Source organism: Myotis davidii, unplaced genomic scaffold, assembly GCF_000327345.1.
Source record: "Myotis davidii unplaced genomic scaffold, ASM32734v1 scaffold524, whole genome shotgun sequence".
In the NCBI taxonomy this organism is placed as follows: Eukaryota; Metazoa; Chordata; class Mammalia; order Chiroptera; family Vespertilionidae; genus Myotis; species Myotis davidii.
Window position 1 is genome coordinate 42,590 of NW_006299263.1, and position 22,785 is coordinate 65,374.

General features: G+C 46.5%; 1 protein-coding gene across 1 annotated transcript in view; it reads right to left on the reverse strand.

Annotated features, from left to right (window-relative positions):
• Nucleotides 1-13,477: 13,477 nt before the first annotated feature.
• NUGGC (nuclear GTPase, germinal center associated) overlaps nucleotides 13,478-22,785 on the reverse strand; it is a 38,832-nt gene continuing 29,524 nt past the window's right edge. The window contains exons 14-18 of the mRNA XM_006774788.2: nucleotides 21,337-21,475; nucleotides 19,998-20,106; nucleotides 18,892-19,028; nucleotides 16,562-16,652; nucleotides 13,478-13,800 (exon numbers count right to left, since the gene is read on the reverse strand). Of these exons, the coding sequence (XP_006774851.1) occupies nucleotides 13,661-13,800; nucleotides 16,562-16,652; nucleotides 18,892-19,028; nucleotides 19,998-20,106; nucleotides 21,337-21,475 (616 nt within the window). The 3' untranslated portion in view covers nucleotides 13,478-13,660. The remainder of the gene's footprint in view (nucleotides 13,801-16,561; nucleotides 16,653-18,891; nucleotides 19,029-19,997; nucleotides 20,107-21,336; nucleotides 21,476-22,785) is intronic.

Below are 22,785 nucleotides of genomic sequence, written 5' to 3' on the forward strand. Positions count from 1 at the left end.
ATCTTTTTCTGTTGTTGGAATATAATGCTGAAAAGTGTGTAATCTCTCAAAATATTGAATTTGGATTTACTGTTTTAAAATGTAATTATTGTTTAATTATACCATGCACTTCATCAATTTGGGTCTTGTTCAGGAGATAGTTTTGGTAAAAATTATTGTACACACAAAATGATATGGGAATTTAACTTTTGTGGTTTTTATAAAATTTTGTTTGATCAATAGTATAAATGTTTTCTGATTTATTGTTTATCTCAAAGCACTCATCTGATTTATTTTTGTTGCTGTTGCTAATACTCACCTGAGGATATTTTTTCCACTGATTTTTTTAGAGAGAGTGGGAAGGAGGAAGGGGAAGAGAGAGAGAAACATTGATGTGAGAGAGACACATTGATTGGCTGCCTCCTGCATGTACCCCAACCTAGGGCTAGGGATCAAACCGGCAACCCAGCTAGGTGCTCTTGGCCAGGAATCAAACCCACAATCCTTTGGTGTGAGGGCTTACACTCTAACCACTGAGCACACTGGCCAGGGTGGCAACCATCTGATCTTAACTGAAATCCATCAACCACCTCCAGCCACTAGCCGCACTATCCTCTGCCAATAGGAGCTACATCGGAGGGAGGGTGGATGGGTCCAGGGAAAGCAGTTCCTCCGAATTGGAAAGCAGCCCAGGCCTCTAGGGTGATCTATGCCTGATCAGCTTTAAGTCATTCCTAGTGGTTTTCATTTCCTCCTCCATAAGTTTCTGTATCTTTTCCCCAAAATAATTAGGCGTGCTTTGTTCATTAGGAAAAGTACAATAACATCTTCAAAAGAAGTTTCAGAAGTAGTTAGGGACAAAGCCTCAGACTTATAGGATCAAATCCTGGACTTGAATCTGACCATTCTTAGTTGTGTATCCTTGGGCAAATGACTACACGTCTTGGTCTCAGTATTCTCATTGGACGTAAATATAATAACTGATATTCCAGGGCAGTTGTGAGAATTGAGTGGGATAAGGCCGTGATTGTGAGCCCACTGGTTACATAAGATGTTCTTGAACTTTCTGGAAAAAGGATTTTCTGGTCAAAACAAAAGGTGTTTCTTAGCTGCAGGACTTATCAGAGCCTTTAAGATGCTACTGAGCTCTGTGAGTCTCCAAGAGAGGGATGAGTAGTAAGGCTTCTTCATTCTAAATTGAGCAGAGAACAGGGCTAGTGTGTCCTGCGGAACACACTGACGGAAATGATAAGCTAAGGTAGTAAACAGAATTGTTTATAATTTAAACAAAAACAAACCTTAGAAAACTGGAAGGCTGATTCCTGAGAGCCAAATAGTGAAAGATGTCTCATGCTATTGGAGTGTAGTGGTTGTGGCAGAATGCACGGGAGAACAATCAGCCGACATTCTGAGGGAGGAAAGTTTAACCTTTATTTCTCAGATCTGCTAGTCCAGGGGAATTCCGGACTCAAAGCCTGAACTGAACTCCTAGGGAGGCTCTGACCTATATATCTCCTCCTGTGGCGGCCCCTGAGGGTCCCCGCAGCTCCGCCCAAGTCAGCTATGTGGGGCCCTGGGGTTAGGCTCTGCAGCTCCGCCCAAGTCAGTCAGAGTGGGGAAGTAAGACTACAGTTTTAACCAGATACTGAACTAGGTGAACTGGGGTCCCCCCCCCCCCCCCCCCCCAATTTTCCTTTTCATGGCGAGGAGCCATTCAGTCTGAGATGAAAATAAGGCAATCCCACCTGTCACCTTCCTGAGGGAGGGACCCTTCCCCAGTTGTCATTGTCTCCCCATCTTGCAGCATAGCCCCATGAAAGTCAGCTGGATACCCAGAGTATGGCCTTCACCTCCTTGCTCAAGGTCATTGGTTGCTCATTGCCATGGGATCACCCTCTCCGTCCTGCTTTCTTTCACCTTGACCCCCACCCTCCCTTCTGTCTCTTCTTACTGCTCTACACCCACACCTATCCACTGAGACTTTGCCCACTGCCCACCCTCCATCCCTACCTTCCCAGGCTTTCCAACACAGTTCACGCTTCAGGACCAGCCCAGCCCTGTCCCTCCCTGAAGCGTTCTCCACTGGCTGAGCCACCTCTACTTTCGATGGCTCAGGGGCTGTCCACCTGCTCAGGTGCCTGAACAAAATGCTTTAGGTTGCTCTGAGCTCACTGAGGTCAAGGTTCATGTGTTACATTCTTCTGTCCCTCCCCGCTCCACCCCCGAGCAGCTAGCCAGTGACGGGCCCAGAGTAGGTGGTACATCAACACTTACTGATTGTTGACCTGGGCAGTAGGCTTCAGAGATGCCTGGTGGAGAGAAGACTGGATTCCAAGCCAGGACACCCAGCCTGGCCTCCCAGCTCCACCCTCCCAAGAGTTGTGGGTATGAGCAAGTCACCGAACCTCTTTGCATCTTCACTTCTTCTTCTATATAACAGGGTTACTACCTCTTGGCCTTCCCATCTTAAGGGTTATTACAAGGGGAAGGAATGTTGAAAACTCAAAGCACTTTGCAAGTGCGAGCCATTGGTATTATTTGTCAGAGCTGACAGTCCCTGACAGATGGAGTATTAATCACAACGTGGTTCCTTCTCTACTGTCCAGCTGTTGACAGCTGGCACTGAGTCCGACACAGCGGGATCAGGAGCCTCCGCCTTGTGGAGTTCTCTGCTCTTCATCCATCATGGAATCCACCCAACCATCTGCTTCATCTCCATGTGCTCAACTCATTTTCATTCATTCCCAGAAGGCATGGGAATGATGGATTACATGAGACAGCCCAGGTTGTCTGACACTGGTCCAGGGTCCTAGGCAGTAAAGGTGATGATCCCCCTCCCCACCCTGTGCACAGGCCAGAGACCCAAAAGCAGGGCTTGCCCTCACCTTCTTCCATTGTCAAACTCACTGGCCCAGGGTACCCGAAGTGGGTCACCTGGTGAGGGGCTCCAAGGGGATTGCTCTTGGAGCTGAGATGATATAAATTTTGTTTGGGAGTTGGATGATGAAGTAATTTTAGTGTGAGGAATTTGTAACTGGTAGCCAAGCATGTCCATTCAAGTGAATCATAAGAAACTTCTCTAAACAGGGTGGGAATTTGAGCCAAAACTCAGAAGAGGAGATTTCATGGGATAAATGTAACGCACACAGCAATGTTGGGAAAACTCATTTGCCCACATACGAGATATAGGATACTAGGATTTTCAGGGGCACATGAAAAAAAAAAAGCAACCTAAAATTTTAGATAACTTTGAGGTTGATGTAAGTCAGCAAGAGTTGGGAGAAATGGCTACTTCAAAACTTAGGCTACATTGCCTGGCTGGCGTAGCTCAGTGGTTGAGCATTGATTGATCTATGAGCCAGGAGGTCACGGTTCGATTCCTGATCAGGGTAGATGCCTGGGCTTCGGACTCAATCCCCAGTGTGGGGCATGTAGGAGGCAGCCAATCAGTGGTTCTCTCTCATCATTAATGTTTCTATTTCTCTCTCCCTCTACCTTCCTCTCTGAAATCAATAAAAAAAACATTTTTTTAAAGATTAAGTTACAGCTTGCAGCCGTGGGCAAACTACAGCCCGCGGGCCGGATTCGGCCTGTTTGAAATGAATAAAACTAAAAAAAAAGAAAAGACCGTACCCTTTTATGTAATGATGTTTACTTTGAATTTATATTAGTTCACACAAACACTCCATCCATGCTTTTGTTCCGGCCCTCCGGTCCAGTTTAAGAACCCATTGTGGCCCTCAAGTCAAAACATTTGCCCACACCTGCCTTAGAGTGTTCCATGGGAATGACTAGGGTGGTGAAGGGTCCAGAAACTAACAGGAAAGAGAAGTGATTAGCCCAGAGCAGAGATCACTCAAGGGGACGTGATTTCTGTAGATACATCAAGGGCTGTCATGGGGAGCAGTGTTAGGTTATTTTTTAACTCTCTGAGAGCGGGCAACTTCCATTCAATAAATAGAAGCTCTTATTCCCAGTTGAGCTGTCGGGATCTGAGTGCCCTGGCTGATGGCTTGATATTCCCCACATTCATTGTTTAATCAGAGCCTGGAAAATGTGTGCTGGGCAGAGGTATGCAGAGGTGTCTCCTGCATCAGGTGACTGGTTGGACAAAATGACCTCTGATATCTCCTGCAAGTCTAAGAGAGCCTTTACATCAGAAATTTCTCCACCTTGATAAAAAAAAAAATAGCTTACAACTGATTGCACTGCCTAGAATGTTTTGGCTGGGGGAAAGAAAGAACATTCCATGCATATTTTTAATATTAAGAATGAAGAACTGGAAACATTATATTCAATAAATAAGTAATAGCAATAATAAAGCTATTTCGGCTACATACAATGCCAGAAAGAGAGAAAAGAAGAAATAAGGGGAAAAAGATGAAGAGAAATTGAGAAAGAATTATGGAGATAAAATAGAAGACAATAAATGAAAAAAGAGAGGGAGAGGAAAAGAGGAGGGAGAGAAGAGGAAGAGGAAAAGGAAGGGAAAGAATGAAGGAATCAGAGAATATAAAGTGATATAATATTTTTATTTTTCTTCCTGAAGCATTGGATACATATCATGGCTAGTGCAGACTAGATTTTCTCTTTAAATTTAGATTTTACATTTATCAAAGATATGCATATATTTTAATAATCTTTAAAAAGAATCATATAGTTCTACAAAGCTTGTTATGAAAGCAACAACTTCCTAATCTCTCGTACCGATATCCTAATTCCCATAGGCACTCATTTTCAATATTTTAACAGTTACTTTTTATATTTATGTCCACATTTCTAAGTAATACGGTTATGTTGCTACTTCTTGATTTTTTTCTTTTGTTTTATGCATTAGCCATTCCAACTATGGAGAAAAGAATTAACTTTATCTCCCACTTCATACACATTCCTCCCCAAATCCTCCTCGTACAGCTATATCATGCTTTTGCTTTGATCATTTTTCAGTTTGATTTATCATGACTATATAAATACTCTTCACAGCCAAGCATGCAGTATGTTTTCTTCTAAAACATTTTGTTTTCCATAGAGTTATTACTCGTCTTGTTTTATTTGTTGTTGTTGTTTGTGTAGTTTTTTTCTTTATCGCTAATTCTTTTCAAATATTCCCACCCCCGGCACCATTTGCATCCATCCCCTCTTGATATAGTCAAATACAACACATATTCTATTAATTTCTATTTCTGTAGACATCTCCCCCAGATTTTCTGATTTGCTTCATACTGGGTCAGTTGCTCTCTACATCTATTTCATGCAAATGATGTAGAGATTTTTTTTCTTCATCTTAATCCTGTCTTGGGCAGGAGCCTCTGCTTTCTGACTATCCTGCCTTTCTCTTTCTTAGCTCACTTCCCTGTTTGGGTGAAGCATGTTAATGGTGGAATGCATTTATAAAGACATTACATGTCTTTACTTTTACCTTCATCCTTAACTGATAGTTTGAGATGTTTCCCCTCCAAACTTTGAAGGCATTCTACCAGTGCCCCCTAGTTTCAATGTGATGAAGTCCCAAACTATCCTTATTTCTGACCTTTATATAGGACCGTCTTCTTGTCCTCTCTAGAAGTGTTTGAATTTTTCTCTGTACCCACTGTTTCAAATTTTACAAAGATGAGTGTTGGTGTGAGTGAGTCAGTTTTTACGCATTATCCTAGGCCAGCGGTTCTCAACCTGTGGGTTGCCAACCTGTGGGTCGCGACCCCTTTGGGGGTCGAATGACCTTTTCACGGGGGTCGCCTAAGACCATCGGAAAACACATATAACTACATATTGTTTTTGTGATTAATCACTATGCTTTAATTATGTTCAATTTGTAACAATGAAAATACATCCTGCATATCAGATATTTACATTACGATTCATAACAGTAGCAAAATTACAGTTATGAAGTAGCAGCGAAAATAATTTTATGGTTAGGGGTCACCACAACATGAGGAACTGTATTAAAGGATTGTGGCATTAGGAAGGTTGAGAACCACTGTCCTAGGCACTCAGAAGAACCTTCAATCTGGAATCTCAGATTCTATAATTCTGGGAAACTTCCTTACATTATTTCCTTCTCTTTCTCCCCTCTCTTTTCTTTTCTCCAAACTCTTGTTATTCAGATGTTGGACTTCCCAGACAAATTCTCTAACTTTTCTAGCTTTTCTTTCCCAGCTTCTATCTTCTCAATTTTTTTGTGTGTGTGTCCTACTTTTGGAGACATTTCCTTGAATTTATCTTTCAGACACTATTTTTAATTTTTAAAAAATGTTTGCTACTATTTTTTTTTTAATTTCCAGGACTTCCTTATTCTGTGAAAAAATTTTCAGGATAGCACTTTCTTGTCTCATGGATGCAATATATTCACATACCTTCCTAAAGTTACTAGTAATATTTTTTAAAATATATTTTTATTGATTTCAGAGAAGAAGGGAGAGGGAGAGAGAGAGATAGAAACATCAATGCTGAGAAAGAATCATTGATCAGCTGCCTTCTGCACAACCCCTACTGGGGATTGAACCTGCAACCCAGGTATGGGCCCTTGACCAGAATTGAACCTGGGACCCTTCAGTCCATAGGCTGGTGCTCTAGCCACTGAGCAAAACTGGCTATGGCTACTAATAATATTTTAAAGATATTTTCTTCTCCCTGTAATTGTGTCTTTTTCCTCTAAGTTTCTGGTAGTCTGTTTGTTTTGTCTTTGTTTTTTGTGGTAGAGAATTGTCTCTATAGTCTTGGTTATCTCTTCATGTTTAAAAGTGGAGGACTTGCTCTAACCAGTTTGGCTCAGTGGATAGAGCGTCGGCCTGCAGACTCAAGGGTCCCAGGTTCGAGTCTGGTCAAGGGCATGTACCTTGGTTGTGGGCCCATCCTCAGTAGGGAGTGTGCAGGAAGCAGCTGATCGATGTTTCTCTCTCATCGATGTTTCTAATTCTCTATCCCTCTCCCTTCCTCTCTGTAAAAAAATCAATAAAATATATTTTTTTAAAAAAGAGTGGAGGACTAAAAAGCAATCTCAAAGCTCTGGGACATGGATGAGTCGTCAGCTCAGCTTCCCTGGGTGGGGTTATCTGGATGGGTTGTTTTATTAGGGAACTCTGGTGTTTGTCTCTAAGACTTTTTTTCTCGTTGTTGTATCATCTTCAGCCTTCTGTGTGGAGATTCTAGGACAGACTGCCAGTGTTCTGGGAGCTGAAGGGGGAATGGGTGCCAGAAAGCGGTATAGGTTGTCTGTCTCCTTCTCTGGACTGAGTACGTTCAGGCATGTCCCCAGCACACGCTGGCTCTCTGCCATAAACATGTCACCGTGCGCCTCACTGTGCAGACCGTGACCACTGGGAATTTCGCACACGTAGGAAGCAGGCTCATGAATCTCATTGTCTTTCTCTGGAAGCTCTCCGAGGCCCTTGGATGAGTAGAGGGAAGCTGCTGAGGGCCCAGACTAAAGGCGAATGGCCAGATCGCAGCCGGAGGTAGAGACTGAGCCAGGAAAACTGCTCATGAGCAACGGCAGCCATTCTGCCTTCGAGTCTCCAGGTTCCCATGTGTCACGTCAAAGATGAAGCCAGCATGCCAGCAGGTGCCATATCTATGTGGGCATAGTTGACTCCCCATTTGGTCACGTTCCTTGCTGCCCACTGCCGCAGCAGTTGGACAGGAAAGCTCTTCCCCCTCCTCTCCCTCCCCACCCCACCTCCCCGGGGCCTGAAGTCCCAGCAGGTGCATCCTGCACCAGAGACTGTTCAAGATTCTGATGCTCTCTGACTGTGGGTTTGATCGAAGGGCCCCTCCTTTAGAAGCCGTCATCCCAGGGAGCAAGGTCTGTTTTCTCGCCTTCTCCTTCGAGGGGTCCCCTCTCCAGCCTCCTCCCCTGAGTTTGGGCACACCCTGAGCCTGTTCCACTGCACAACTGGTCTTCAGGCCGGGTGGCGTGTCTCCAGAGGCCACAGGCACTTTGCCGAGGGGGGTGAAAGCCCAAGCATCCAGGTGCCGACGTGCCAAGCCCACACCCTCAGCCTTTGTGAGGCCTGGCAGCTTCCCGGGCTCCTCTGGTGTTGACATTCCAGGATTCAGTTTAGCACATTCAAGCATGCAGTCTCGTATGACTAGCACAGCTTGGCCCACATTCAAACCCTGCGCAGTCACTCCCAAGTGTTCACTCCCATGCACCAGGCCCGCTTGTGCCTCATCTGTTCTGATGGAAGGGGGAAGGGTACTTCTGTGGGAGCCAGGGGACCTGCCACTGGTGGGCTGTTGGAAGGAGATTGATCCCTCAAGCATACAGCAATTCTCTTAAAATTGCCAATGTGCTCTACATGGGAAGGAACTTTCAACGTAGATGTAGAATAGAAAGGTATGCCTGGTACCCCCAGGGCTGCTCCATTGTACAAATCCAGGGGGTGCCATTCACGTGGTATTTGCTGGGAGTTGCACCCTGGGAGCTGCATTGCCCTGACACCAGCTGCTTCCTTCCTATGTTGTCATCCAGTCTGTGTCATTTGGGACACAGTGCTCTACCCCTCCGACAAACTTCAGGTTAGTCTCGTAGAATGTGAGAGCTGGAAGGGACCTTTGAGTACAGTGACAGCATTATTAACCTCATTTTGGAGATGAGAAGGCTGTGGCCCGAAGAGCTGAAGTCACGGTGCAGGCATCCCAGGCCGAAGGGGCAGGACCTGTAGCCCGAGTCTTGATTTATCGTTACCTCTGCTCCCCAAAGAATGGTCCACGGATGCAAGGGCAGCATCTCCAGCTCCGACCCCAGCCCTGCTGAATCAGAACCTGCCTTTCAGCAAGACTTTCTGGTGACTGGCACATGCACACGAAACTTCCCAGCACTGGCCTCCACCACAGCCAAAAGGAAACAGTGGAGGCCTCTAAAGGCGCCCTTGTTTTCAGAATAACTGAGACTCCCTCCACTCCGAAAGGAAAAGGACTGATGATACTGTAAGGGCGGGAGGGGCAGGGCAGAGATGTGTGCATTTTCAGAATCTAGTCACTGCAGAAGCTCACCTCTCCAGGTAGATGGCGTTGGGGGAGACATCTATTATTAAAATAATAAGCACTGAATAGTCTAGTAAAAGAGTCTCAGGTGTAAAGAAATACATGCCCAAATACAACCCTTCATTGTCATCAATTACTGCTACCCACGGTTGCGTGCCCATCTGGGCGTGGGCAGGAATGTTTAACTTGCCCTCGATTCTTTCTCTGACACAGGTAGATCCATAGTTCCCACAATTCTACCAGGTTTTCTTCTCTTTTAAATATATGTTTATTGATTTCAGAGAGGAAGGGAGAGGGAGGGATAGAAACATCAATGATGAGAGAGAATCATTGACTGGCTGCCTCCTGCACGCCCCACACTGGGATCAAGCCTGCAACCCAGGCATGTGCCCTGACCAGGAATCGAATCATGACGTCCTGTTTCATAGGTTGATGCTCAACCGCGGAACCATGCCAGTGAGGTCTACCAGGTTTTCAAAAACTTCTTTCTCCGACAGCTTTTGATTTGAGAGAGGTGGGGGAAGGAGAGAGGGAGAGAATATGAGAATCAATTGCTTTGGACTTTGTCTCCCAGGCAGTAGTCATCAGCTTTCCTCCTACCAGCTATACACAGCTTTTTTCGTCTTCTAGCTCGAGGCAAAAGCTGCCTTTTCCTCCACTTGATGCCAGAAGACAAACATCCTGGTCACATAATTGGCCCCCTTTCCAGCAGTAATATCCCATATGTTTCTTCCAAGGAGGAAATAACTGAAAGGACTTTTCTATAAACTATGCAGCAAGATTTTAAGATATTTGGAGCGGTTTTTATCTTGGAGGGTATCTAGAACACGGTCTTATCCAGATTTCATGGATCATCATCAATTTTCTCTTTGTCCCTAATCAGATTAAACTGTGTGGTTGGCAAGAGGGGCGGGAGGCAATTGGATTATGACATAACTTAGACTGAAGACAAACTGGTGCAAATTCATCCTGTCCTGGGTAATTCCTCTGGAATGGGGAGAAATGTGAAAGGAACACACGAGCTTCAGGTCAGTGGGTTGCACCGACTGCGCATGGGATAATGCTTCCAGAGAAAGTGAGCGGTCGCTTCTCAATCGTCCCTGTGACGTGGAGATGCTGATGTCGCTGTATTTTGGTAATGACGCCTCATTTATCCGGCCGCGGCAGGTAAAGCAGTGCTTCGCAGACAACACATTCCCTTTTGTCATTAACACACTCAAGTGTGTGTTTTTAATCTTTATTGTTGGAAGTATTACGTATGCCCCCTTTCTCCCCCCATTGACCTCTTCTAGCCCATCTCCGCCCCTGGCCTTCACCACCCTATTCTCTGTGTCCATGGGCTATGCATATATGCATATGAAGTTCTTTGGTTCATTTCTTCCCACCCACCTACCCAACTCCCCCTTCCCTCTGAGACACACAAGGTTTTATTTTTGCAAGTTGCGCGGTGTGCCAGCTAAAATGATCATTTCTCTGCTTTCTGAAGTAGAGCTAATGGGCTAAAATGTAATAGTTTTAATGGATTAGAGCCACCATTGATGGCGATTGTCAGTAACTGTGGAGGGAATCACCTGAACCCAGTCTCTGATGGAGTTCCCTGCCTAACGCTAGCCAGTCCTCACTTTCCTGGAAGATGGCTCTGTTGTGAGTAGAAGCCATGTTGGAGTCCATGGGAACACTGCACGAGACGCTTGCTCACGACGTTAACCTCCTGAAAAGCCTCCCATGGGCTCCTTGATTCTGCGCTGGGTGTTCCAGCATCTCCTTCCCTTCTGGCATCAGTCCGCCCGGCTCTCCTGAATCCATGTTAGCCTCAGCCTGTGCCTCTTACCAGGGCTCAGACTCTACCCCAGCTCCTTCCCCATGTGTTCTGCTCTGCAGCGCTGGGGCCCGCCGGACAGACAGGTCTGGGTTGCATTCTTCAGGCAGTTAACGAACAGCCCCCCTGCCAGCGCCCTCTCTTAGGAACCCTCTCTGCTCTGGCTGGAGTTAGTGCCACGGCGCCTGATAGCAACAGGGTAATTTCATTTGAGCAAAACAAAGATTTAGAGGAGAGAGCCATAAACCCAACAGGATGGTAGTCCACGGCCCTCATTTGGCCTCTGGGTTATGTAGAAGTGTGTTGCTTACTTTCCAACTATTTGGAGATTTCCCAGATTTCTTTCTGTTATTGATTTCTAATTTAATTTCATGGTGGTCAGAGAATAGACGCTGTACGATTTCAGCACTTATACGATTATGAAGACTTGTTTTGTGGCTCAGGATATGGTCTGCCTTGGTAAATGTTCCAAGTACACTAGAGACGGATTTGTACGCTGATGCTCTGCTGAGCATTCTGTCAATATTAGGTTATAAAGCTGGTTGGCATGTGGTTCCAGTCTCCTATGCCCTTTCTGAGTTTCTCTACTTGTCCTATCAATTATCGAGAAGGGGCGTTGAAGTTTCCAAGTATAAATATGGAATTGGCTATTTCTCCTTTCGGTTCTATCAGCTTTTGCTTTGTGAATTTTGTGAAACTTCTTTTTATTAGTAGCATAACTAGGATTGTCGTGTCCTCTTGATGAATGAACTGCTCGATCCATGCAACGACTCTCTTTATCTCTGGAAATATTCCTTGCTCTGAACTTCATCTGATATTAATACAGCAACTCTGGCTTTCTTTAGGTTAGAGTTGACAAGTGTATGTTTTCCATGCTTTCACTTCAAACCTACTATGACTTTACTGTATAGTTAAGGCAAATTTCTTTACAGACTCATAGATACAGATAACAAAGTTATGGTCACCAGATGGAGGAGGTCTAGGGGGGAGGGATGAAAAGGGAAAGGATAAAAAAAAATTGGCTGTTACAAAAAAAAATAGTTGCAGGGATGTAAAGTATCTCAAGGACAAGCATTTGTATGATTGCGTTGTGAGTTCCACTTGACACTTCTTTCCCCACAACATTATTTTCACTTGAAATAACTATTGGCAGGTAAACTATGGTTAATCACACTTGGTTATCTGGTGGATATTTTCTCAATAGTTAACACAATGATCTGTACCTTCAGAAAAAAACAATTGACAATATTTGTTGCCAATCCTAAGATAAGATTCGGGGGCGGGGGGCATGGAATTTTGTAGAGCTTGTATCCTCTATCATGAAGTTGGCAGATTCCCAAAACTTCAAGATCTTCCTGATGACATTGGTAGAGATTTTAACAAATGTGATTTTTTTGTTGTTATTACAAAGATAACTTGTCAACATTTTGGAAGACCTGCTTGACTCAATGAAAAATATTTTCAAAATGACCAATGCCTGATGCCACAAAATCATGTAAAAGATATACTGAAAGGCCAAAACTGATTTGGCTCAGTGGATAGAGCGTCGGCCTGGGGACTGAGGGGTCCCAGGTTCGATTCCGGTCAAGGGCATGTACCTAGGTTGAGGGCACATCCCCAGTAGATGTGCAGGAGGCAGCTAATCGATGTTTCTCTCTCATCGATGTTTCTAACTCTCTATCTCTCTCCCTTCCTCTCTGTAAAAAATCAATAAAATATATTTAAAAAAAAGATATACTGAAAGTATGAGATAGAAGCATATTTTAATATGACAGAATATTTTAAAAACTCACCAATCATGGACATGGGCAGCACTGTAGGGGTGGAGGGGGATGGGTGATGTGGTAGAGGGCATAGAGTCATGGTCACGGAAAAAATTAAGTTAAAATTTAAAAATAGTTCACCAAGATGGTTTCAGAATCCACACGACAACTAACCTTTAAGAAACAACCGACTGTCAAAATTGTCATATTAAAGACTACCCAGTAACTATCTGAAAAGGCTATGAAAATACTCTTCTGTATTCCCACTCTCTATCAGTATGAGACTATATTTTCTTTATATACAGCAACCGAAAAGATATATTGTGGCCAACTGGATGCAGAAACAGACAAGAGAGTCCAGGTGTCTTCCATTAAGTCAGAGAATAAAGAGATTGGCAAACGTGTCAAATAATGGCACTCTTCTCAATAATTTTATTTTGAAAGTTTTTTTCCCATAAAACATGTTAGTTATATGAACATATAATAGGCTTATTATTGTCACTTTCAAATAGATCAGTAAAGAATTATTTACAACTTTGATCACTTTTAATTTTGACTAGAGTAGCAATAGGTAAAACTCACATAAATTATAATAATTTTTAAGAGCATAGGAGCCTGAGATCAAAATGCTTGAGAAGCCCCGACTCTAATGAACACTCCTGAGAGGTGACAAAGCCAGGTCTCGTGTCGGGCTAATTCTCAAACCCATGTTGTTTCCATGGCACAGTGTTACCTCCCTACCCAAAAGTCTCATCAGTATTAAAATGGCCAAAAACATGGAGTCCCCAAAACTTTCTTTTGCAATGGTTTTACCTAAAATATTTACATTTTTTCAATGTTCCGATATTTTTCTTTGGTGAAACACAAGTTTCTTGTCCCTAAAGCTTTAGAACCCCACGAAGGAGTCAAGATGACTCTTTGGCTATGGAATCAAAACGAAATGAGGTTGCTCAGTCATCCACTTCTGCCACCAGGAACAATCCGTTGAGTTTTATAGTGTATTTAAAGCCCAAACAGTTGGGAGATGGTTTTTATTAGATTTTACAAAACAGAAGTAATTCTCATTATTTGGCTCCAGGGCTGTCTCTCATCCACTTGGTGCCAAGAATTAAATTTATGTTCTGGGGGGGCCAGCTTTGCTGGGGGACATCCTCAGGAGGAAGTCTTGCATGCCTCTCCGCAGCACTGCGTTCTCGGCAACCTCCCGCAGGCTCCTGTGCAGCTTTTCCATCTCCTTGTACTCGCTTTTGACGTCTGCGGAGGAGCAGAGGGAGTTAGCGTCCTGTTCACAAACGTCCCCGGCAAACAGATCCCCTGAGAATCATGTTGTGACCTGAGTCACTGGTCCCAGCATGTGAGGGTCTGGGTTAAAGCTTGAAGATCAGATCGTCCAGTAGGTTTGTTTATTACCGGTAACCTGACCAAACCCAGCGTTCTTGCTCCAACCGTCAGGCTCATCTCAGCATAGGGGCCACCATCAAATAACAAATCCTACCCGGAAAACAGGCCTGGGCTGGCCCTGGGTCTAGGGCAGTGATGGCGAACCTATGACACACGTGTCAGAGGTGACACACGATCTCATTTTTTTTGGTTGATTTTTCTTTGTTAAATAGCATTTAAATATATAAAAGAAATATCAAAAATATAAGTCTTGCCATAGCCGGTTTGCCTCAGTGGATAGAGCATCAAATTTCTATATGTGACACGGCACCAGAGTTAAGTTAGGGCTTTCAAAATGCTGACACGCCGAGCTCAGAAGGTTCGCCATCACTGATCTAGGGCCTCACAAGAGCTCAGAGGCAGGAGGTGCCGTGCCCACCGCATACTAAACCCCCCGAAGCCCTGCCCAGGCCCTCTTCTCCTCCCTGGCCGTGCCTGTAGCCGTCCCCGTGCTAAGTGGATTGGCTCTCCTGTGCTGTGAACTTGTCTAGACTGTGGTGCCCGTGTCTGTGGTCAAGCATTATGTGGGTGTTTCTGTGAGTGTGTTTTTGGACGAAATGGGCATTGAAACTGGTAGACCTTGCGGAAAGCAGATTGCCTGCCTCATCTAATCACGGGAAGGCCCGACTGGAACAAAAGGCCACCCTCTCCGAGCAAGAGGGTATCCCCTGCTTTATTTCTCTCCAGGGCACTGTCACCCGTCCCAGGCCTCTTATCTTGTTTATAGTTTGGCTCATTGCCTGCCTTTTCTTCCTCCCCCCCCCCCCCACAACCCTGCCCCCGGGCTGTAAGCTCTGTCAGCAGAGATTTTTGTCTGTACTGCTCACGGCTACATTCTCGACACTAGGACCGAGGTGGAGATGGTAGTTACCGTGGAGTGAAGCACACTGCCCAGTCTAACCAACCAGGCAGCATTCCAGCAGGGCGTTCAGAGCTCTATGCAGCTGCCACAGCGCTCCCTGCATGGGGTACATTTGCTGCTGATGGTCAAGGAAAGGACATGGTCTTAAATTATGGCAGGAGCAACTTATGTCAAACTCGAGGAACATTTCAGTGTGTGAGGCCTGGGCAGCTGAAGAACTTTGGTGAGTAGGAGTTCTTTAAAGAAGACACAGTTGGCCCCAGCTGGGTGGCTGAGTTGGTTGGAGCATCGTCCTGTACACCAAAAGGTTGTGAGTTTGGTTCCTGGCCAGGGCTTATGCCTAGGTTGCAGGTTCGATCCCTGGTCGGGGTGTGTACAGGAGGCAACTGATCAATGTTTCTCACATCATTTTCCTTCTCTTTTTCCTCTCTCTCTCTCTCTCTCTCTCTCTCTCTCTCTCTCTCTCTCTCCAATAAGAAAAACATATCCTTGGGTGAGGATTTTTTTGAAAGGCACAGTTGGATGACTGTAACCTTAGAACAGGTTTTTGTGAAGGCCTGGACAGAGGGTCATGAGAGAGTTCAATAAGCCACATGGAGAGGGCGCGGCGTCTCCTTCCTGAGAGAGCATTCGGAGCGAGCAGGACAGATGCTTAGCGGTAGCGGTTGTGGCTTTTACTTTGGAAATAGCTCCGGCCATTCTCCCCGACACGCTCAGTGACCCACAACAACGGCACCCGATGTCTTGTCTTTCCAGCAGGCACCCATGCACATGGTTCCAAGTGTGAAAGGCACAACATAGACAGATGGCAAAGTAAATCTCCCATCCTCCCTGCCCCCAGTTCCTTCCCTTAGAGGTAACCAGTGTGGCCAGTTTCTTGTGTATCCCGTGGAGACTTTTATGCAGGTACACAGGTGTTGCCTTTTTCTCTCTCACAAATGGCAGCACACTACACACATTTTTCTTACTGTGCATTTACAATATATTTTGGAGATCGTTTCATGCTGCTACTGTATATCAAGCTACTTAATTCTTTGTAACAATTGCACAGCCCTCTGCTGGTTGTGTACCAACTTACCATAACCCAGCGGTTCTCAACCTGTGGGTCGCGACCCCTTTGGGGATCGAACGACCCTTTCACATTGGTCGCCTAAGACCATCAGAAAACACATATATAATTACATATTGTTTTTGTGATTAATCACTATGCTTTAATGATGTTCAATTTGTAACAATGAAATTGGGGGTCACCGCAACATGAGGAACTGTATTAACGGGTCGCGGCATTAGGAAGGTTGAGAACCACTGCCATAACCAGTGCTCTGCTGATAGATGCTTCCCATTCTGATATCATAAGTTACGGACTTGAATGTGCCACTCTCCAGCTATGGATCCTTGGGCACATTGTCTCATCTGAGTCTCTGTTTCTGCATCTGCGAAATGGAGCAATAACATCTGCCTCTGAGGGCTAATGTGAGGATTCGATGAGCTGTGGGGCACAATGCCCCAGGACTGTGCTGGGTCTCAGTGGGGTTCCAGCAAAGGGTGGGGCAGTCATCGTTGTTTTCATCATGTCTTTCAAAAAAAAACTTCCCTGCCCCTGGAATTTCTTCCTAAATTTATTTAAATCCAGGAAAGAGCCACCACACATGCAGGGGGGAGGGGAGGGTCTGCAAGATCATCACGCTTTATGCAAGGATTTTATGTATTTACCTGCAAGCTCCTTGTAGAGACCATCCCCCTGGGATGAAGCAAGGGTCAGCATGGTGGCGATACTGCCCTTCACCTTCTCCGTGATTCCATGCTGCACAAAAAGGGTGGTCCTTCTGTTAGGATGGCACAGCCCGCGGGAAAGGGAATCTTAGGGAAGGGGCCCCACCCAACTCCCCAATCCAAGTGTGCGGACTGGGGCCGCCCAAGTCAAAGTCAGGTCCAAGGCGGGCCACCTTAGAGCGCACAGAATGGCTCGGGAGTCGTCAGGGCGACATCTCTGTGGGGTCCCACCTGTCTCAGCACCTCCTTTCCAGCCTTTGCGAGGGGTTGTCTGTCCCTCTGGCGCTCACAGACTGAATCAGGACCTAACGAGGCTGCATGGAAGTACGGGAGAGAGCACAGCACCCGAAGTGATGGCAAAGAGGGAACGTGTGCCCATTGTCCACCGTCCTATCACGCATTTAATCACGGGATTCGTGTTTATTGAGCACCCGCTTTGTGTGAGACACCAGCTGGCAATCCTGATTTTCTTTCCCAACTTTTGGGACAAATATCTTCTTTGCTCCTCCCACTCCTTCTGTCATCTAAAACCATGTTCTCTCTTCCAACCAGCTCTTGCCTCCCTTTGAAAAATACCCGATTCTCTCCTCTAGTCTGACGAAGCCTAGTTTTGAACCTGGATCTTCTGATTCCAAGTCTTATGCTTTTCTCTTCAACATATCGGGCCTAAAACGCCAAGCTCCAGCCTCAGCTCCAGCTCTGAGCCTTAGCTAGTAACTTGGGTGTCAGCTCCCTTGTTCGTAAGGTCAGGGAATTGGGGACGCTCTGTGGTCTTGCCCTATTTCAACTTCCTACACTTAACCTCATTTAAGATACATTTTTATATGGTCAATGTACTAATCTTTTTTTTTTTAAGTGGAATTGTCTTCTTGGGCACCTGAAGGGCCGACTTCTATATACCCAGTGAGGACTGGATGTTGTAGCGTCTGGCCAATTTCTGCATATGCTTGCAGACTGTGATAATATGTTAAATGACAGGAAGTAAATTGCTACTGGTAACCCAGTAACCCCTTAGCCTCTTCCAAGAGAAAGTTCGTGGTTTGCAGTGTGGGTAAGTGTACTTTCCAGAACTGCAGTGGGGTGGGGGCAGAAGCGGGTTGGAGATGTTTTAGGAAGTCGGTTGGTCCAGAGATGGACCCATAGAGCAAGCAGCCAGGCTGCTCAGGAGGTTAGGAGGGGGTCAGCGAAGCCTGGAGTCTGTAAGGCAGGAGGCTGTGGAAACTCACATGGCCAGGGGCCAACAGTGGCTTGGGCTGAAACAAAGATTTAAATGACTTGCGGAGCGGGTGGCAGGCTGAGACCTAGAACTGAGACAAGACGGTCCAAGTGGGCTTGACAGCAGCACTTAGGTCTGAGGAAACTGCCAGGAACTGACTTCCAAGATAGACAGAAGCAAACCTAAATTGATGCTGGGCACTGTAAGTGGCTGATTGACATTTATTTATTGATGTTTTATGTAGGTAAGACACTTCCCTCGTTAAAAAAGAATCTGTGTTGAGATTAAGCTATTGTTGGAGATGCTGGAGCCTGGTTCCCGGCTCCCAAATCCTACGTCTGAACCTTTCTAGCTATGTGGCCTGTGTTACACCTCCCTGCCTCAGTTTTCTTATCCACAAAATGGGAACAATAATAGTACTGTCATCCCTCAGTATCACAGGGGATTGGTTCCAGGACCCCATCACAGACACCAAAGTCTGAGGATGCTCGAGTCCCTCCTATGAAATGGCGTAGTGTTTGCATGTAGGCGACAGCAGGGCACATCCGCATATCACTCATTCACCCGGATTGGGTGTAATGCTTGGTGAATTCAAGTTTTGCTTTTTGGGACTTTTTCCCGACTATTTTCAATCCGTGTGGAAGGTGACACCTGCGGATATGGAGGACCGACTGTACCCACCTCACAGACTTGCTGGGGATGAAGAGGGCTAATAGGAAAGACTTAGGATCCCATCTAGATACTGCAGTTCTGATCACTTACTAAAGGGGAAAGATGCAGGAGAAGGTTGGAGGGGCCTCATTTCCGAAGTCACAGCCCCAGAGAGGAGACTGACTCCATCACACGCTGGCAGTGAAGGGAGAATGCCCAGCACCAGCTGGCCTCCTCTCCTGGCACCGTGGGCTTTGGTTGGTCCCACTTTGCAGAAGACGTCTGACTCTACTTCGGCCCAAATGACCGCCACTTCTCCCATCTCCTGTGCTGGCTTCCTCCCCTCCTCCTCCCCATGAGCCTCTTTGGGACTGGAATGCAGGCCGTGGGTTGGAATAAATACCTTCAGCTGCTGAAACTGGTGCTGCATCCTTTCTTGAGCCCTTTCAAACATGCCCTCAGCCACCTGCTGGTCCACCCCTCTTCTGATGACATCTTTCATCCTCTCACACGCTTTTTTGCCAGTGATCTGGGCTGCCTCTGGCAAAAATGATAGTCACAGTTACACCACAGCAAGGGCTTGTGCAGAAACCATTAGCATCAGCAATAAAGACAAGCAAAGAAACCATATATATATACAGGTACATACACACACACACACACACACACACACACACACACACATATAGATGCACACACATATATTTATGTAGGTAGTACCATTTTCTACACAGTGGAAATAGTTTAATACAAAAATTAACACTCTCAATATTTAGATAGCTATCATTCAGAAAATCGAATGAGTGAATTAAGCAGAAGCTTACAAAATTCCAACCCCTGGCCTCCCCAAGAAAATAAGGGGCTACCAAAATGAGAAGAAGATATGAAGAATGTTTACAAATACTTAAAAAGAATAAGAATGAGAACTGGGTGATGGATTTTATATTTTAACTGGAGGCCCAGTGCACAAAATTTATGCACTGGTGTCCTTCAGCCCAGCCTGTGTCCTCTCGCAGTCCGGGAGCCCTCGGGGGATGTCTGACTGATGGCTTAGTGCTGTCTCAGAGGGGGGGGAGGCTCCTGCCACCACCACTGCGCTTGCCAGCCTGTGAGCCTGGCTTCTGGCTGAGCAAAGCTCCCCCTGTGGGAGCGCACTGCATTGAGCGTCTGTTCCCTGGTGGTCAGTGCGCCTCATAGTGACCGGTCGTTCTGCCGTTTGGTTGATTTGCATATTAGCCTTTTATTATGTTGCATTACCTGCGATGTAGCACAGAGAGGAAAAGCCAAGGTGTGTAGGCAAAGGAAGGACAGAGGGAACTGGCTACAGATAAAAATGGTTCAAGAGCTACCTCTTCCCACACCTTGCAATTGTTTGAATTGTTTGGTCTTAGTTTGTAGACCAAGGGTGTCAGGGGGACGTAGGGCTTAGGGGACTTTGAGGGGAGCCACGGGAAAGGATGCTGTACAGACAGAGGGAGGGAGCAGAACTGCCTCCCTCCGGAGCCCCACCTTCGTAGCAGGGCTTCAGGTCGTTCTGAACAGAGCTGGTGAGCGACTCATAGATCCTCCTCTTCTTCCGGAGGATGTGGCCCTCCAGGCCCCCCAGGATGGCGCTTATCTGAGAAACCGCATGAACAGAAGGCCATTTGTGACAATTCCTCCAACAGAAATAGGTCAGGAATTCCTGCCCATAGTCACCATGTCCCTCTGCCTTGTGGTACAGGCGGCTCCCCACAGCTGGACGGTGTCCTCCCCATGTCCTCCCCACAGCTAGCCTGCGAGCCTCTCACAGGCAGAAACTGTGTCTTCAGCATCTTTACATCCCAAAGTGCTTCCCACGGTGCCTGGCACCTACAGACACCCCGTTAAATATTTGCTGAGTTGGGCTCTGGCACGTCTGAGATGCTGAAACCGGACCTTTTGTGGGGGGACAGTGGGGGAGGAACAGGCTCTTTCTCTAGCGTTGCCATGGGATGTGGGCATGGAGGTGCTATGGACTGAATACGGTGTGCATGGCACCTCCGGCCACTGAGCTCTGTGCCCCCTCTTCAATTCATATATTAAAATCCTACCCGCCAATGTGATGGCAGTAGGTGGTGGCCCTTTGGGAGGAAATGAGGTCATGAGGAGGGGGCTCCCCTGGTTGGGATTGCTCCCCTATAGAGGAGGCCCTAGAGCACCCCCTCGCCCCTCTGCCATGCGGGGGTACGGAGAGAAGACAGCCGTCTCTGCACCAGGAAGCAGGTCCAACCAGATACCAAGTCTGCTTGCGCCTAGACCTGGACTTCCAGCGCCCAGAGCCGTGAGAAACGCATCTCTGCTGTTTGCAAGCCACCCAGTTTATAGTGTTTTGTGAGAGCAGCCCAGATGGACTCAGGCAGCCTTGGAGAATATGGGCCACAGGCAAAAGCCTTGAGTACTCAAAACTAGAAAACGATCTGCAAAAATATGATACTTTACGCTTCACTGCTTTGGATGATACTTCAAAATATTGGCAAAAATGATAGGAAGGTTACTGAAAGCATCACAACTGGACTCCAATGTTTGTACATCTAAGGAGCCTTTGAAGATTCTTCCTGGAAACGGATCTACTGTACAGCCTCGGCGTTTGCCCTCGGTTGCAGGGGGAGGAAGCTGCCCTGGCGTCCTCCGCCTCCACGGCTGAGTCAGGACCGCTGCTCTCGCCCCACCCATCTCTGTTGTGTAGCTCACAGCTCCTGCTATGTGTTCCCCAGACCCCAGACACTGCAGGGGGACAAGTCCGGAGAGACAGGCAGCGTCCCAGAACCTGTGGGGAAGAAACCCACCACCCAACCTCATTCCTCTCTTCACAATCTACGGATCTTACCTCCTGGATCAGGAAACTTCTTTTGTAGCTATCATGTTTCCAGCCATTTCTTATCCCAATTTCCGTCATTTTCTCCTGGAGAGAGTGCTTAAAAGCATCTATGTGAGGCATCAAAGCTGAACCGGTGGGCGTTCCAGTCCTACAGACGAAAGCAACGTAATATGTCAGAGGCGTCAGTGGCTATTGTGAGGCTAAAACAAAGAGGAAACCAGCTGGTACCCTTTTATTCATTTGAAGAGAAGGAGGACGAGAAAGGACTTGTATCACATTCCTATCACACGTCGGGCCTTGTGCTGCACCAGGCCCTTGACAACAAAACCTACGAAATCAATGCAATGATGCCCATTTTACAGATAAGAAAACTGAGGTTCAGAGGAGATTGCTGATGGGGTCAAGGCCACATAGCTAGTAAGTGGCGGAGCCAGGCTTTGGACATTGATCTGTTTAATCTCAGCACTCAGGTTTTCCATTGCCCAGCTGTTTCCACTCGAAAGGATGGGACTTGAACTATCCCTGAGGAGACAGGCAAGATTTAGGAAAATGAAAAGAAGGGCTTTTTCACCATATGCACAAGATAGTGCAGGAAGCGTCAGCACATTCCAGGAATAAGAAGCAGCAGGTGTAGAAGAGAGGGCGTCGGCTTGAAATCCTAGCTCTTATGAGCTGGGCGGATCTCAGTTTGTTCACCAGTAAAAAGACAGAAACAACCCAGCCAGTGTTGCTCAGTGGTTAAGAGTTGACCTATGAACCAGGAGGTCACGGTTCAATTCCTGGTCAGAGTACATGCCTGGGTTGCAGGCTCAGTCCCCAGTGTGGGGCGAGCAGGAGGCAGCCAATCAATGATTCCCTCCCATCAATGTTTCTCTTTCTCCTTCCCGAACCCTTCCTCTCTCTGAAATCGATAAAAATATATTAAAAAGAAAAAGACAGAGGGTTATTGGGAGGATGCGAGGATATAACACACCCAAAATACTTAGCATGGTTCCTGGTAAATGTCTGTTGCTCCCTCAAAGCTGGCTAAAGCAGGGGACCAATACTGGGCCACAGCTCGGGGAGAGATCAGAAAGGCCAGTGGAGGCAGGTGGAATGTCTTGAATGCCATTCTAAGGAATTTGGTGGGATGGGGTGGGGTGGGGTGGTGTAGGGTGGATATACGAGAAATAGTATGATCCCAAAAGAGTTCAAAGGAAGGTGGGGGTGGCGAAGGGGGCACTGAGTAAGAATCAAGCGAAGGCGGAATGGTGCGAGCAGGTGGTAAACCTGGTGAAATGCCAGAGGCAAAGGCAGGAGGCTGGGGACAGGTTGGAAGTTTAGGAAATGATGTTTCTGTGGATGCAGAGAAGGATTGGCGGTCAAGGAAGAATGGAAGGAGGGGATGCGTGGAGGCACATCCCCCTCCCACGCCACGTTGGGGAGCATGGGAGCAAACGGAGTCCTCCGTGAGTCACT